General features: G+C 46.3%; 1 protein-coding gene across 1 annotated transcript in view; it reads right to left on the minus strand.

Moving 5' to 3' along the window:
- Window positions 1–15,351, minus strand: part of capn15 (calpain 15) — a gene marked incomplete at both ends in the record, with an annotated part of 30,021 nt that extends 14,670 nt beyond the window's left edge. Inside the window, 2 exons of the mRNA XM_079237636.1 lie at window positions 1,458–3,096; window positions 15,173–15,351. Coding sequence (XP_079093762.1) covers window positions 1,458–3,096; window positions 15,173–15,351 — 1,818 coding nt within the window. The remainder of the gene's footprint in view (window positions 1–1,457; window positions 3,097–15,172) is intronic.
- Between the last annotated feature and the right edge of the window lie 280 nt (window positions 15,352–15,631).

Below are 15,631 nucleotides of genomic sequence, written 5' to 3' on the forward strand. Positions count from 1 at the left end.
ATCTATGGTGTCCTTCCTTCCTACTGAGACAACTTCACTCCCACGCTCGCAGCAATGAGACTAGGGACTTTAAAAGAAGCCATTAATAATGCATTCTAAAGCACACTTCATGATATTGTAAACATGGCTCGATAGGTGCCGTGTCAAAGGGTCATGCGCGAGACAACCAATTAGATTCAGAGAATATAAGCCCACTATCAAACTAATCGTGTCTCCTTAGCAAAGGGTCTATAAATGAACCCTTTTGACAGCCCCGAGTAGCATTTCCATGACAACATAATACAGGCCTATCAAAGGTGCAATACAGCAGAGGAAGCGTGCAGGAAGTGGTGTGGTACAAAGACACAACATCAAAGGTTGTCACGTCTAAATCATGGTTGCTGGGAAAGACATCTCGGTGTCTCCAAACTGCTGTGACACTGTGACCAATCAGGACTCATGAATGACACAATTGATCTTAAAGTCTTCCTGATGCCGATTAAATGCAGTGGTGCTTGAGTGTGTAAAAATGGCATCATTGTTTTAGGTTGTTATGACTACAGACAAGCCCGTAATTACAAAAGCATAATTACGTTTTTCTCCCGAAAGAGAAAAAAAACGTAATGATTAACTTTGTGACAGCTGACATTTACGCAGCTAAATGAAAATGTTCTGTTTCAAGATGTATATTGATGAAAAAAAAGGGAGCATGCTGTCTGTTTGAAAAGAAGCACGGTTAATTACTTTGCAGAATTGATGCAGTGACGTTCAGATTGAAAGGGAAATCACATTCTGAACGATAACATTTGTTTAATCTTTTACAGAAAGGTCTGCTTTCATACAGTAAGATGCATCGCATTAAGTAGTCTAAAATTTTTCTCAATAGGAACTCTTAAATTGTGGTGCGAGTACAGAAAAAAGAGAGTCAGACTCAAACCAGGCTGTCAGCATAAAAAACACATAACTTCCTAGCAAAGTCTAATCAGAACAAACAATGAACCGTTCTGAATCAGAATTCAGTGCTGGGACTTAGTGACACTACGAGGCTCTCTGTATCTGCAGCTCCTTTTCAAGATTCACCCGCTGGCCGTTTAAAACTCAGCTAACGGAGCAAGTGCAAACAGAGGCAATGACACAGCCTATTAGCATTTCTCTGAAATTAGAGAGATTGAGGGAGTGGGAACAATGCCAGAGACCTAACAAAAAGAAGAATTACAATGAGGGAGCTGTGCTCTGAAAGGCAATGTGCACCCTGTGACGCATCGCACATCGAAATAAGCCAACTTCTCAGGCGGGTGGGGGTTCACGGAAACCTCAACAAAATGCGAAGAAATAACTTTTAAAAAAGGTGACACGTAATGACAATTGACTTGTTCACCCTATAAATATGATGCTAAGTCAATATTAACAAAGTGGTGAAATCCAGCTTATAAGATCCCATTATTGTGTTTGGCAGCTACAACTGATTTTTCTCTTACCTCATTGCAGAAGGTGACTATGTTCTCCAAAAGCTCCTTGGCCTCGCCCTCATCATTTCGCCGGCGGGCCTCTACATGCATGCTCTCCCGCCTCTTGAGAGGCTTAACCACCTTGCGAAGGGTGAGGTACTGCTGCGGCGTGTGGCATGCTGCACAGTTCTTGGCCTTGATGTCATTGAGCAGCGTACATGCTGGGCAACTCCACTGTCCTACCTTCTCCTGAAGGCTGGACGAGATGGAGGAGGAACTAGATGAAGCAATAGCAGAAGAGGAGGAAGGGTAGCCCCGGGCCTGTTTCCTTGTTTTATGACCCGAGGAGGATGATGAGGGTGTACAGGAGCACGATGCAGTGCCACAGTGTGTACAGCAGCGGGGCAGGGCCACCTGCTGATCCTGAAAGCCATGCAGCTTGGAAGAACCACAGGCCGAGCACTTGGGTGCACCGGTGGGGTTGCGCAGCGTGCACTTGGAGCAGGCCCAGGTGCTAAAGTCCGGGCTGGAGGGGCTGGCCGGGGTAAATCGTACCGTCTCGCAGCCTACCAGGTCAATGAGGTCAGCGCCGGCCCGCGATGAGCGGCAGTTGTCGCACTTCGATGAACTCCCTGGGTTGGGCAACGAGCAGCAAGGGCACTTCCAGGTGTGGGCGGCTGGGGAAGCGACGGGGAGGTGGTGGGTCAGAGGGTGGTGCTGAGGATCTTCTTCCTCCAAGATACTGAGGCGCTTGCTGGGGTATGCAGGTTCCTGGGGTTGGGCATGTTTGGGCTTGGCTGGCCGCTGTGGGCCTGGCTGGGGTGGCACACTGGCTGCTGAAGGGGACGTGGGGCTGGGAGTGTTGGTGGCAGGGTTCGGTGGTCGCCCGGGAGGGGGCACCTCTCTCCTGCTGCGAGGCACTGGGTTGTTTTGGAGGGAGGAGAATGAAGTAAAAGGGGAGGAGAGGGACTGTGAGGGGACATGGGGAGGTTCTTGAGGATCACAGGGAAGGGCGGGAGGAGAGTCATCCGTTAGGTCTATAAGTAGCGGGGCAGCCCCTGCTGTGTGAACAGGAAACCCCAGCACAGGAGTTCGCACCTCGGGTACCACCAGTGACTCAGGGGGGATTTTCGGTAAAGACAGTTTCCTGGGCCCGCCACAGGCTGAGCATGACAGTGCAACCGGTGTGTTGTGAAGCGTGCAGCGTGGGCACGCCCAGCCCGTATGCTGCACCTCCAGGCCGTACACCTCTCCGTTGCTCTCAGACCGTCGCAGCACTTCCTCCTTGGCTGGATGCTGTCCATGGGGCTCAAGGAGAACCGGCAGGGTGACGGTGGGTGTCGGGGGTTCGGCCGGGGCGGGCGGGAGGCCGTTGGCAGTGGCAGCTATGGTGGTTGTCGGGGGCGTGTGAGTGGCAGGGGACGGTCCAAAGCCACAGACGGTGCAGGCTCCAGATCCCTGAGGGTTGTTGAGCGTACAGCGGGGACAGGCCCAGCGGTGCTCCTCGGTGCTGCTCAGCCGAAGGATCTGGTTAAGGTCGGGTTTTTGGCGCGGCGCCTCGCAGATGGAGCAGCGAGGTGCAGCGCCGGCATTCAAGAAGGTGCAGCGCCCACATGACCACTCACTGCCTCGGACCGTTGCTGCCATGGAGCCAGGAGAGTGAGAGTGGCTGGAAAACAGAGAATAATGAGTCAAATCAAACTCAACGATCAAACGAGTCAGCAATACATCCTACCATATAACTGTAATCGCTTAGCAATAATACACTGTTTAATCATTTGAGGCTTTTCGGTCACTAATATTCTGTCGGTGGACCAAAGCAGGAGGGCAAGAAAAGACGAGACGCGGTCAGAAAGAGTGAACCCGAGAGAGCCAGCGAATGAATAATGCTCCCAGTCAACTAAGGGTGATTATCTAAAAGTAAGAGAGCGCAGCGAAAATATCTGAGGCTGCAGGAGGAGGAGAGACGGGCAGAATTAGAAAAGAAAAATAGAATGTGAGAGGGAAAGATTAGCCAGTGCAGGGGAAAAATCAAATCTCCCTCCTGGGGGCTCTGAGGGCAGTAAATCCATACACAATGGCCACATGATTAGAGTCAGGGAGACAGCACATAGAGAGGAGGAGCCAGAGGAGAGGAGGATGCTTTTGCAGAATACCAAAGAAAGCGTTCCTTCGGTCCTCCTGACTGACACTTATTAGAATAGAAAACACACGAGGGATCTCCTCAACTTCATATTAGCACTTCTCTCCCCTTTACTCAGTAAATGCAAATGCAAAACAAAAAGGTCGATGGGGGCAATTTAAGGTCATGTCAATCCTTTCCTCATGAATATCGAATGCATGAGGCTGTTCATTTGGACATATTTCAGTGACAAATCATCTACACTAGAGCAACTATCAACATATATTACAGGACCTCTGTGGTGCAAACAGTGCAGAGGAGAATATGAGGAGAGGAGAATAAATCCATTTTAGAAAGTTTTGATCCAGAAGCAATTTAACCATCTAGTTAGGCTGCTCCCTTGATTTCCAGCTCCTACACATAATAACCTACAGCAGGCTGTTATCGTGGATTGACTTGTACATACAGTTCATTCTGTGAGCCTGCAGTTCAATCAATCTGACTTATTGATAGTGGGTATATTAGGGCCTTGGGGAGGGGAAGCAACACAGTTGGATACTTCCAGAGAGCAAGGGGGGTTTGGAGAGAGACGGCCCCGAGGGACGGACGGGGCTGCTGCCTGGACAAGCCCATGAATGTCACTGTCACTCAAGCTGCTCATGTGTGAACACCAACACAGAGATGATAAAGTGGGGAATTGCAGGGCAGTGTGGTGCAAAGAGCTGGTCTTCTGCGATGCTCATCACATTGATCCCCGGGGCAAAGATGCTGCCCACAAACTTACCCGCTGGGCTTGTGGATCTGGTCACATTTATCCCTTGTTATTATATTTTGTTCGGAGAGGACGCCGCCGAAATCTGCGGCTGCTTTTACAAAAGGCTTTTGTGGGGAAGATTGGTTTGTGGCTTTTTGCAAAATGTCTATACTCCCTGTGGAAACAGCCTATTTTTCCAAGAAAAACATTCTGATAATCCTTAATGTTTTCAAATTAGAGCATGGAAAAAAGAAGAAAAAAAACACACAGTCGATATGACGTTTTAATTCCATTGATGAAGTATAGCAGAGTCTTAAGTACGACTGCTGGTTGGCTGGCCTGTGTCCGGCTCTTCTCCACTGTGCCATGTGTCCTGGCTAGCTAATTGCCCTTAGTTCAACTCCATTAAACCATTTCAAACCAGGCGAGTCCTCAGAACCCAGGGGAACCTCTTACAGACAACCTCCAGCTCCCAGCACACTGTCCTCACCTCTCGTCATCTCTCCTCCCTAAGGCGAGGAGGGAAATGACAGCAGGGGCTCTTTGGGTGTCTTTGAGTGTGTGGGTCCTTGCCGCTGGGTGTGTGTGTGTGTGTGTGTGTGTGTGTGTGTGTGTGGGCCCTCCAACATAAACCAGGGCCCACTGTGTGAGGAGGAAACTCAGTCTGCCAATGATAACAATAAGCAAAATGAGGAAAACGCCATTTTTATCAAGACACACAAACACTGGGAAATCAGCACTTATTCTTTGTTTTGCTTAGTCTTTCATTCCACAGTACTATTTGCCGAGCCCCCTGGTAGCTGAGCAAAATTAAGTGTTCTTGACCTTAAACATTAGCGGTATCAGCCACTGAGTACACATTTTTAAAAGCATAAAAAATATTTACAGAGAAACATTCCATCCATCCCCACACAGCCTCGTGTCCTCAACAACACATCCCCCATCCCTGGTTTAGCTAAATGTGGTTGAATTAAGTGGTCGGCCCCATGCCAGCATTGATGGCACATGTTCACACCATGCTTAGCCCTCCAAAGGCCGGCCTATCTGAGGGCCGCAAACGGCGATCACGACGACTACGAGTGTCAACACCTCATGTCTGATGACAGGTTCCTCCCTGTGGCCATTTTCATAACTGTCAGTCCGCTTTCATCTCAAGCGAGAGAGCAAAGTCACGGCATCAGCCACATGGATACTTTGTCAAAGAGTCGGTGGAGTGCAGGGATTGCAATTTCATTACGTTTATGTCTGCAGCGGCCGAGGTATGAGCTTTTCAATGAACTGATCAGCCTTGCAATTATCTTATCTTAATTCATTTCATTATTATCTGTTGTAAGCGCAACACATATACAATATAAGTTACACATGGTGAACAACTATTGTACAACCATTATTCTGCCTCTAATTAAAAGGATGTTTGAGCGCACACACACACACACACACACACACGCACACACACACACACACACACACACACACACACTTTGTATGTACAGCACATGCCTGCAGCGGACGCTGAACCCACTACAGCCTGTGATCCCTGAAGCCGACATAAAAGGATGCTCTGCGTGTACATGCTCCAGGAATGTGTACAAACACACACACATATATACACACACTCACAAACCTTTTGTCCTTGGCCCTGTGCTCAGTGGAGAGTGGAGCTGCTCTAAAAGTGCCCACTTCAGCTCCTCAGTTCCTCAGTGTTGCAGACCTGGGCGAGTAGCCAATAGCTTACAGCGTGGAGAAAGAGAGAGAGAGGGAGAGCTCACCTCTAGAAAACCCATCTTTCTTAAATGAGGCCCTCAATGCAGCCTGCTGCCCATAAAGTACCTGCTCATGGTCTAAATTAATTAAAGTAAGAGCATCAATGACCCCTGGCCAGTTTCTCAATGCATCGCTGGGTGTAAACAATCATAGAGCACTTCAGCAGACAATCACAGGGAACAAGCGCTCTACAACGCTCAGTGAAAACAAGCAATCGGGTAACAAAAGAAATTTAAACCACAACTGCCACAACTGAGGCACCGGCAAGGACATTTTAATAGAAAAGGGTACCTGTAAAACAGACACGGCACACAATCGAGGATGTAAGACGGGTCAGCGAGGCTTTAAGGAACGCCAAGGTTAGACTAAGTTGACAAAAGCAGTGTGTTTGTTCGTGAGCCACCTATGCCGGGCTACTTGGATTCATTCCACACACTCAACTCGGTTCCGAGATCAAGTGAACTGAGCCTCGCCAGCTTCTCTCTGCGTCGCTGTGAGACATTTGGCCTTGGTGTGACAGTCATTAGCACTGCCTTTCCGAGGTTGGCCGTGAGCCCGGGGCCTGAGGGGGAAAGCGCGGTACCTCCATTGGGCACAGGGGGCAGAGTGCTTCTGCTTCACACATTCAACACCAAAATAAAGCATCACCACAAACTGAATGCCAGCAGGAGAGCAGAAGAAGTGGGTGTTAAACATGTATTTTTAAAGTCTGACGATAGTCCGTATCCTTGATGATTAAACTTGACAATACGTCTCAACTGCTTTAACATTTACATTCAACTACTTCTTCCATGTCAGTTCTATTTTTGTTATATTATCACCAGAGGATGTTGTATCTGATGTACCGTACAGACGTGCCTTTGGTTCCGCTCTAAACTAAAAACAAAGAACATGATTAATAATGAAAGAACATCAAAAGGACAAACATGACAGACTAATAATTCCTCCTCAACAATTCAAACACTGACTTGGCTGCCTAGTAAATTAATCCTGGCATTAGACAAAAATACAAACAGAGTGTCAGCACTTCACAGACATTACACAACACATGGCCTGTCAGTCAGCAGAGGACAGTACGTGTCGCACATCTTGGGACTGGCTATGCACTGGAAATATATTTTAAAAAGGTATCTCAAAACCCTGACTGTAAACACGAGTAACCACACAGAATGCCGTTACCCTAAAGCATCCAATAGTGTCTGCTCTATTCGATTGCCATGGTTTAGACCAGGGGTAGCCAACATGGTGCCCGCAGGGACCACGTGAGTCGCACGCGAGGCATGTTCTAAAAATAGAACAAGTTTTGAGCTTTGTCACAAAAAAATAAATCACATTTTTAATCAAAAACACTTCCATTTTAGAATTTTAAATGACAATATTTAATATCACATTTTAAAACTAAAATTCTGTATATATGAACCATTTCTGAAGTCAATAGGCTCGTTCGTTAGAGCTGCGCCTCGCCTGGAATCCAGACGAGAGCAGGCGGCCGCAGCAGGAGGCGTTGACAAAAAACTGCAATCAAGTCGGACAGTTGTCAGCTGTCAGCTGTGTATACGCAGGAAGTCACAGAAAAAAGTACTTCCTGTTAGTTCCGAACTTTTGTTTACAGATCACGTTTGGATTCATTATATGTGTTTATAAATATATATATTCATGTAGAAATGACTGTGTAGCTGCATCCTTTGGTCTTTTGATGTCTGCCTGTGAAATACATTACTAGTAGTTTTGATGTGTGTTGTATAAATGCGATTTTGTATTAACAACCACACAATAAATGTTTTTAGATCAAACATGAGACTAATAGTCAACAATCCAGCGTTAAGTATTCCAACTACACATAAAATACGAATTTTCTACAACATGTGGTGTTTGCTGTCAGAGCTAAGAGCCAATCAGCTCTCTGATGTGGCGAGAGCCAGGCGTTTCCCATCATGCACTGGGCCAAGCAGTCGGGGGAGAGCCACTGCAGCGCCTGCCTCTGAAATCAACGGTCGGCTTAGTCTCGTGAGAGTATCGTTGACCACGTGTGCATGACGTCAGAGCAAGTCGGGAGCAAGTCGGACACAAATCTAACCGGCTAACCATTGCGCGCCGATCGCCGCCGATCGATTCTGCGCAGAACTGGCTCATCTCGAACGAGCCTAATGTTCAATATTATGCGCATGTCAAACCAGCATCTTCAGTGTTCCCCCACCGTTATATCAGGAGGCGCCCTCCGCCCTGTACTTTAAGGTTCTCTTTCCTATAGAACAGGACTCCACCTTGTTCTGTTACTAAACAAACTAAACGGCCGTATGTTATTGATTTTATCTACAGACAGCATGTCATTTCTGTCTCTTTGGTCGCGTCTACAACTCTCTGTGTCGCGCACGGCAGAGTTCCGCCCCGATGCGCTGCACATAGGTGAGCACACAGCGGACAGAGAGAGAGAGAGAGAGAGAGAGAGAGAGAGAGAGAGACGAAAAATGTGTCGCGTGCTTTTCACAATGGGACTTGCTGCTTTAAGCTATCAGTATTTTAAGCTATCAGCGATCACTTTTAAAGCAGTTCATGTATTTGCAGGTCAAGACAAACAGCCTGCGGAGCTCCATAAATGACGTTTCTGACTTCTCATATCGAGGCTCTGGAAATATTCTTCCAAAAGCCTGAAAAACACTGCAGTGACAAAGCATCAAAGCCTGCACACTATGTGGTTGTCATTAAAATAAATGAACACCATGTTTCCATGAAGTCAGTAGTTATCAAACTAGGGCGGTATTTATTACAGGTGAGGCGGAAGAGGAAGTGCTGGTTTTAAATGTTCACCGTAGGCCGTAAACAGGTCACGCTTGCGCATGCGCGACTGGCCGAGTATTGGCATTTCGCCAAAAGACGATCTTTATGAGATCTCCGTGAGGTCGTCTTTTCTGCTGTTGCGTCTCAACATTGAGCATGAATTGAGAGCCGCATCAAATCTACAACCCCCTTTTAAAACAGATGTGTAGAGGAAAGCAGCTCACTGCAGCCACTAATACTGATACAACCTGACGACTCACATATCTGCACTCATTCGGTTTTGTTTTGCAAAAAAATTGCTTATTGTTTTCCACAATAAGCTATTTAGTAGTAACTAAATATGAGTTATTTTTTGAACGGATGTAACTTTATTTTCAAGTGATAAAACTTTTTTTTTCTACCATCATTGTAATTATTGTTAATAATTATTGTGAGGAATAATTAACATTGATATGTGATCAGACAGTCACTTCACATATATTATTATTAAAAGGTGATCTGTGCAACTTTGTTGTTCAGGAAGTTTGTATCAAGCAAGTAGCCCTTCGTATTATGTTGTACCCTTGAAGTAGCTCTCGGTTTCAAAAAGGTTGGTGACCCCTGGTTTAGACTGATAACTGATGACTAAACTAGACTTCACATGTCTTATCTTACGTCTATATCCACGTGGACTTCCTGGCATGAGAACATGCGTGACAGATTAAACAACTCCCAACTGTACATCATGTCCAAACATGCACGCTAACCACAAAGAAAAAGGTGTGTATTTGTACAATTTAGTATTTTTCTAGTAAATTCAACTCTGCTTAGACTTGTCCACAGCAGACAAATACTGGAAGAAAATAGGTTTCCGAACAGAATTGAGAACTATGTCCACTCGCACAACACAACAAAAACAATTTAAAACCTTGAGCAATTACTCATTACTTGTCATTATAAATGGGTCAGTTTTAACAGCAATGACTAAAAGTTAATCAAACGTTCCAACAGCTTCACAAGTTTGACATCCTAAGCAATTGGATATTTGGGCTGCTAGTGAAAGCAATGTAAGACACTTGTGTGGAGTTCAACTAAGCCTAATAAATTATCAATAGGGTAATCAATACTGCAAATAATCAGATACTATCTTGCCTTAACGCTTACTCTGGGGGAAAAAAAATGTCTCCAGTAATCCCCGCTTGTCTCATGTTACCTTTACAATGTTTTGTAATGCCCCTAAGTGTTTTGTGGATTGCTTACAAAAAAGGTATTAAGGCCTACATGATAATTTCTTTTTGATCATTTCACTAATTCAGTTGCGTCCACTTAAAGTTTCAATCAGGTGGTATGCTGTATCTAGTCCGCTATTATGAATTTTTCATCCTATAAATGGACCCGTACTTGTATAGCGCTTTTCTAGTCTTCCGACCACTCAAAGCGCTTTAACACTACATAGCATCATTCACCCATTCATACACTGATGAGAGGAGCTACCATGCAAGGTGCCACATCAGGATTACCAGCCATTCATACACCGTAGGCGCAGCTACGGGAGCAATGTAGGTTTAAGTGTCTTGCTCAAGGACCCATCGACATGCGCTAGCGGAGCCGGGGATCGAACCGCCGATCCTCTGATTGAAGGACGACCCTGCTCACCACTGAGCCACAGTCGTCTGTGTCATATTACACACGATCTGTTGATAATGCATTTGATTTGCTTTTTTTGATCTTCTTGATAACCAGCTCATCTTATCATGAACATCACTTATCAGCGATTACTAATATGCAGAGTTCCAGATGAAGCCATCGCACACAAACACGCACAAATAAAACACTCTTTTTTAACCACAAATTGCAGGCGTGGTTTTGAGTGAAGTAGATACTGTAGCGTATGAAATGTGTATGTTAGAAAAATTCCCTGGTCGTTGCTCATGATGATGAACCTGTTTAATAGCTGCGACCCTCGAAGTGACAGGGATGCTGGGAGTGATTTCACAACTTGCAGCTGCGAGGGTATTAAGTGTTTCCAGTGCGCTGGCATTGCTGCTTGTGCTCTTCATGTTTCTTCTTAAACATCTCTAGCAGACAGGACGATGATGCCTCCTGACTGGTGATTCTTGTTGAACAGAGCACAGCTTGTGGATCAGACAAGCTGGAAAAAATAAAAAAGGATAATGAATGTTGAAACGTTTTGCTGCATCCGAATGCACCCAGAAAACGTCTCTGACAGGGATTAGATCAGCACTTTCACACATTCTTCACCGCACTTGAGGGAACTTCAACTGAGAATGTCTTTTCCACCCCGTTAGTAATGAGTGCAGTCTGTTTGCAGCAGTCTGTCTGGCAAAAGGCTGTGTTTGTCACTTCATTGTGTGATTTCTCTTGCACGCCAGATCAGAAGACCTTTTTCCACTTAAAAGCAATTCCCCCCCCCACCCAGCATGCACTCCTGCGTGTCTTTCAGATGAGCCGAGGGGCAAAAGGCTGAAGACTTGAGAGTTAACTGGAACAGCCTTGGTTCTACCTGCCAGGCAATATGTTATGGCATGAATATGACTCATTATTCAACCATGAAAGGTCTCCAGATTTAATTGGTTCCAACTAACATGATGGAGCCGAGTCAACAACTGCAACTTATCTTAGGCGGAGTATCAAGAGCACGGGCTTAAGAGCTATTATGTGACATGCTGAGTCTCGATGATGTCACATATGGGATTGGTGACACTTTATTATTAGTCACAAGGGACCGAACAACAACATAATTGGGGAAGTGTTGACGCAAAGTGTGACATTGAGCAGGATACGTTTTAAAAGACTCTTTTTTGAGACTTTTAGAAAGATTTATAACATGTTATTGTGTTAGCACAAAAACCAGAGCAGATTAGACAAAAAGGTCTTTTGAAAAAGTGCCCTGAAGCCGATACTTTTCTCTAATAAACATAGCAGAGGCTGTACAATACGAAAAAGGGATATCACGAGAAGGGTGTGATGCTGTAGAAACAAGGGTGCTGTTGTGTAAATGTTATGTTAGGGAAATGCCATGCATGAGAATATCTGGGTCTGCTTCAGCTATTTATGTGAAGTGGAAGTTTTTATGCAAGCCTGACCCAGATGATCCCACCCCTTATGATCAAGGCCTCAAAACGCAGAGATGTTTTCAAAATAAGATGTGAACTCACAATCTTTTCTGCTGAATAAGAGGCTGAAGACACTAAGAATGCAAATACTGGTCGAAAGAGGGGAAAGGAAAACTGAGAGAATAGCCGAGGCGTCTGACCTCTAGCTGTGACCTCGGTGAATATTTCACGACCAGTGCTCATTTTTGACGAGTGAATCTGTCAGCGGTGGAGACAGCTTCAGACATTTGAATCTTTAAACAGAGGAAACTGTCTGACTGGGTTTCAGCAGACATCAGTAGCCCAGAGCAAAGCGAGAGCAAGCAGGAAGCCGGCAGGAAGCTGGAGAGTCAGGGAGGAAAGACGGGGAAGAAGGAGCAGGGGGCACGACGCTGCAGCCGCCGCTGTGCTTATCTGAAGCTCCTGCGGGCACCGGAAACCTGGAGGGCAGGAGAACTGCTGACACAGCGCTGCCTTCAGCCAGAGGGGAACTTCTCAGACAGGCAGCGCATAGTGGAGCTTTACTTCCTGTTTCCAAGACACTCATTCAACCCTAGAAGGCAGACCAGTTGCCTTGAGACTCGCTCACTGGTTCCTATCTGATAATCAGCGGGTCATATGTTCTCCTCCAGAGGTGCGATTTGCCAGCACATGTTTCTTCCCTGCGTGCGAGGCTGCCAGGTTACCATGTGTGCTCTTATCTGGGGCCCAAAAGAATTGGGTTACTGAACATATGCTACAGATTTCCATGGCAACAAGAGTGGGGGTATCTGGAAAAATGTCAGTGTCAGTGCCAATGGGCTAGTTTTTCTTGCCGCATCAATGCTCCGTTTTCCAAAGAAAGCCACACTGTGAGACACCGCTGGCGTGGAGAATCTATTCTGGAGGGCTTGGGGGACAGTCCTGTCTTCATCAGACAGGCCAGGGCCAGGGAGGACACGCTGAAATGATTCAGACGTAAACACGGCCAGTGACCGCGCTGGTCGAATCCAAGTGGCCCCGTTTTAATCCAATTAGAGGGAGGGAGAGCCAGTGGAACGGAGCTGCGATAAACGCCATCATCCATCATGCTGGGACAGTGGAGACACTGGGATCGACTCTGGAGAGAGCGGGCACTAACTTTAAGGGCTCCGAAGGCCATGTGCGGCGGAACACACCAGCAATACGGGACGGAGATCAAACGAAGCGCAGGCTTCACATTGTTAACCGAAACAACAATCGCATTGGGATAAAAACGACATTGTGCTCCTATTAAAAAGGGGAGTGAAAAGACTGATATTCCAAAGTTATGAAACATCGCCGCTCACACGGCTACACCTCTGCTGCGCATCTTTCTCTGGTGAGTGGGTCCTTTTCTTGAGTGAAACGTCACAGCTGAGCTACTGATTCAGTGCACACAAACACTTCCCGGAGTTAATGTATCGCAGCTGGATGAAAACTAAATGGAATTACCCAAGGTTCATGCCATATCCAAGCCAAGAAAAACATTTTACAGGACAACATATTGGAGAATAAACCGTAAGAGAACGGCTGAAGTTAAGCTGGGCTCATAGTGTTCTGTTGTTTCTATATTTCATGCTCTGTCACAGCTCGGCAAAGCTGGCCTAACATTGTTAGGCTCACACAGCGGTGTGTATATGTGCATAAGAGTGGGAGAGAGTGTGCGTGATAGGAGGGAATGCTCCAAGTGCTACTGCACAGTGTTTCTAAAACATCTATTGTCAGATAGATGTGTGTGTGCCTCTCTCCTCCAGCCATAGACTGAAACGGTGAGCGCTGTATATCTCTGCCTGTGTTGGAGTCTGATTGTTGCTACAGAGACGCACGGACGCAATAGAAGAGTCTGCTGCAGAGAAGAAGAAAAAGATAACTTGACTGTATGATGCAAAACTACACTGACAGTATGAGCCATGCTAGAGTTTCATTCATACATGGTTAATGGGGAGCGTATTTGAGCCCCGTCTGTTTTTTTCCAAACTCTTAGCAAAGCAACTGCGAGGGGAAGCGCCGGAAAGGAATCAAGAAAGATGAAAGTCCAACTGGAGGCTGATGCTGAATAAATAATGACATCCATTGTGGGGAAATGTGATCGGGTTCTCTAAAAATCAATAACTAACCACCGGACCATGATACCCTGAGTGACTCAGCAACAACTCCAATACACTACAGGCGGGAGACTTGACACAAGAAGCAGGAGAACAGGAAACGAAGATCATCCGTTGGAAGGAAGTCAGTCAAAAGTGCTTCTTACACGCCACCGATACGCCTTTCTCTGTGTTGACAGTGACTCAGAAGGCAGTGACTGGAACAATGTATAACTGCAGCACATTCTCTTTTGTAGTTACAGTAACACAATACATATTTCTCAAGCAGTCGATACTGACGAAATATATGAATAGCATGTTGCCTCCACAAATAGTTTGCTCTGCTAGACATAAGCCTCACTCAATTACACAGCGGCTGCTAGCTCAATACAAAGTTTGTTTTGAGAGAAACTCTTAATAGGTTACAATCTGAAAGGGAGCCTCTATTCACAGCAAACAAGAGATTTGAGTCTCGCCTCAGTGAAACAATACCACAGTCTAGCCACACTTACCAAGATAATATATCCACGTTTTTTTTATCATTTCTAAAATGAATTAGAGTGAAGCTGGTCTTGAATCCTAGTCAAAACAGGAAAACGCATCTTCTAATTACCCTTGGGCTGGTTTTCATTGGGCTCACAGAGGTCAGGTCAATATATCTGTCCAAGCAATCCACTCAGCACTGCATGGGTAGCACATACTGTACAGCTGTGTGAGGAGGAACCAATGGGGGGAGATTTGGGTTCACAAATCCGGCTTAGCCAGATTTTGGGTGCTTCATAAAAAAACATAAAAAATGTAGGCTTTGATTAGATAAGCTTTGATGAAACGGGGATTTGATCCTTCGCTCTGAGGTTACTGAATCCTCAGTAAGCCTTTCTAAAAGCCTGCGAAGGAAAAAGAAGTACGAACAACGCTGATGGTGAAGCCAAGACACAATAATGCCCTTACACTCACAAATGCATTCCCAAGTAATACAACACCAGTCTCAGACTCACTCTCTCCCTCTCCCTCTCTCTCTCCCCCCCACTCACACAACTCTCCCAACAACTGGTCAAGCCTGGCTAGGCCGCTGCTCCGTGCCCCGAGTGCACTCAACTGAGAAATGTGGTTGGCGCCCGGCTTGGGCCGGCGGCATCGACTCTTACCTGCGCTCTCGGTGAGGCAGCGGGTGCTGCTGCTGACGGGCGATGAAGGTGGTGCCCCACACCGGGCTGCTGTGGCTGTTCCTGAGCCAGCCCACAGGGGGTGACGATGGGTACGGGGTGCTGCGGAAGCCATGGTCCGACTCTGTCTCTGCAGTGAGAGACGAGGCTGAGCTCCCCATCGCCACGACAATAGGAAGTCAGTCTCTAAATGCACTCTGATGGGCCGATCTGTTTGTTTCGCTTTTCCTTCGAGCACACGGGTTGACAAGGGATCCACACTTGCATTCGCTGAGACAAACTCTGATACGACGAGACTGAAGGGGTTTGTCTGACCCACAATTGCGATCGGGCGGTTTGTATACGTTGTAAACTTTCAGTCGACAATTTTCTACTGAAGAAGAGTTTCCTCCAGCAAGAAACCTCTGAGAGCGCTACAGTTAGAACAAATAAAAACCACAG

This window comes from Taurulus bubalis (assembly GCF_910589615.1).
Source record: "Taurulus bubalis genome assembly, chromosome: 2".
In the NCBI taxonomy this organism is placed as follows: domain Eukaryota; kingdom Metazoa; phylum Chordata; class Actinopteri; order Perciformes; family Cottidae; genus Taurulus; species Taurulus bubalis.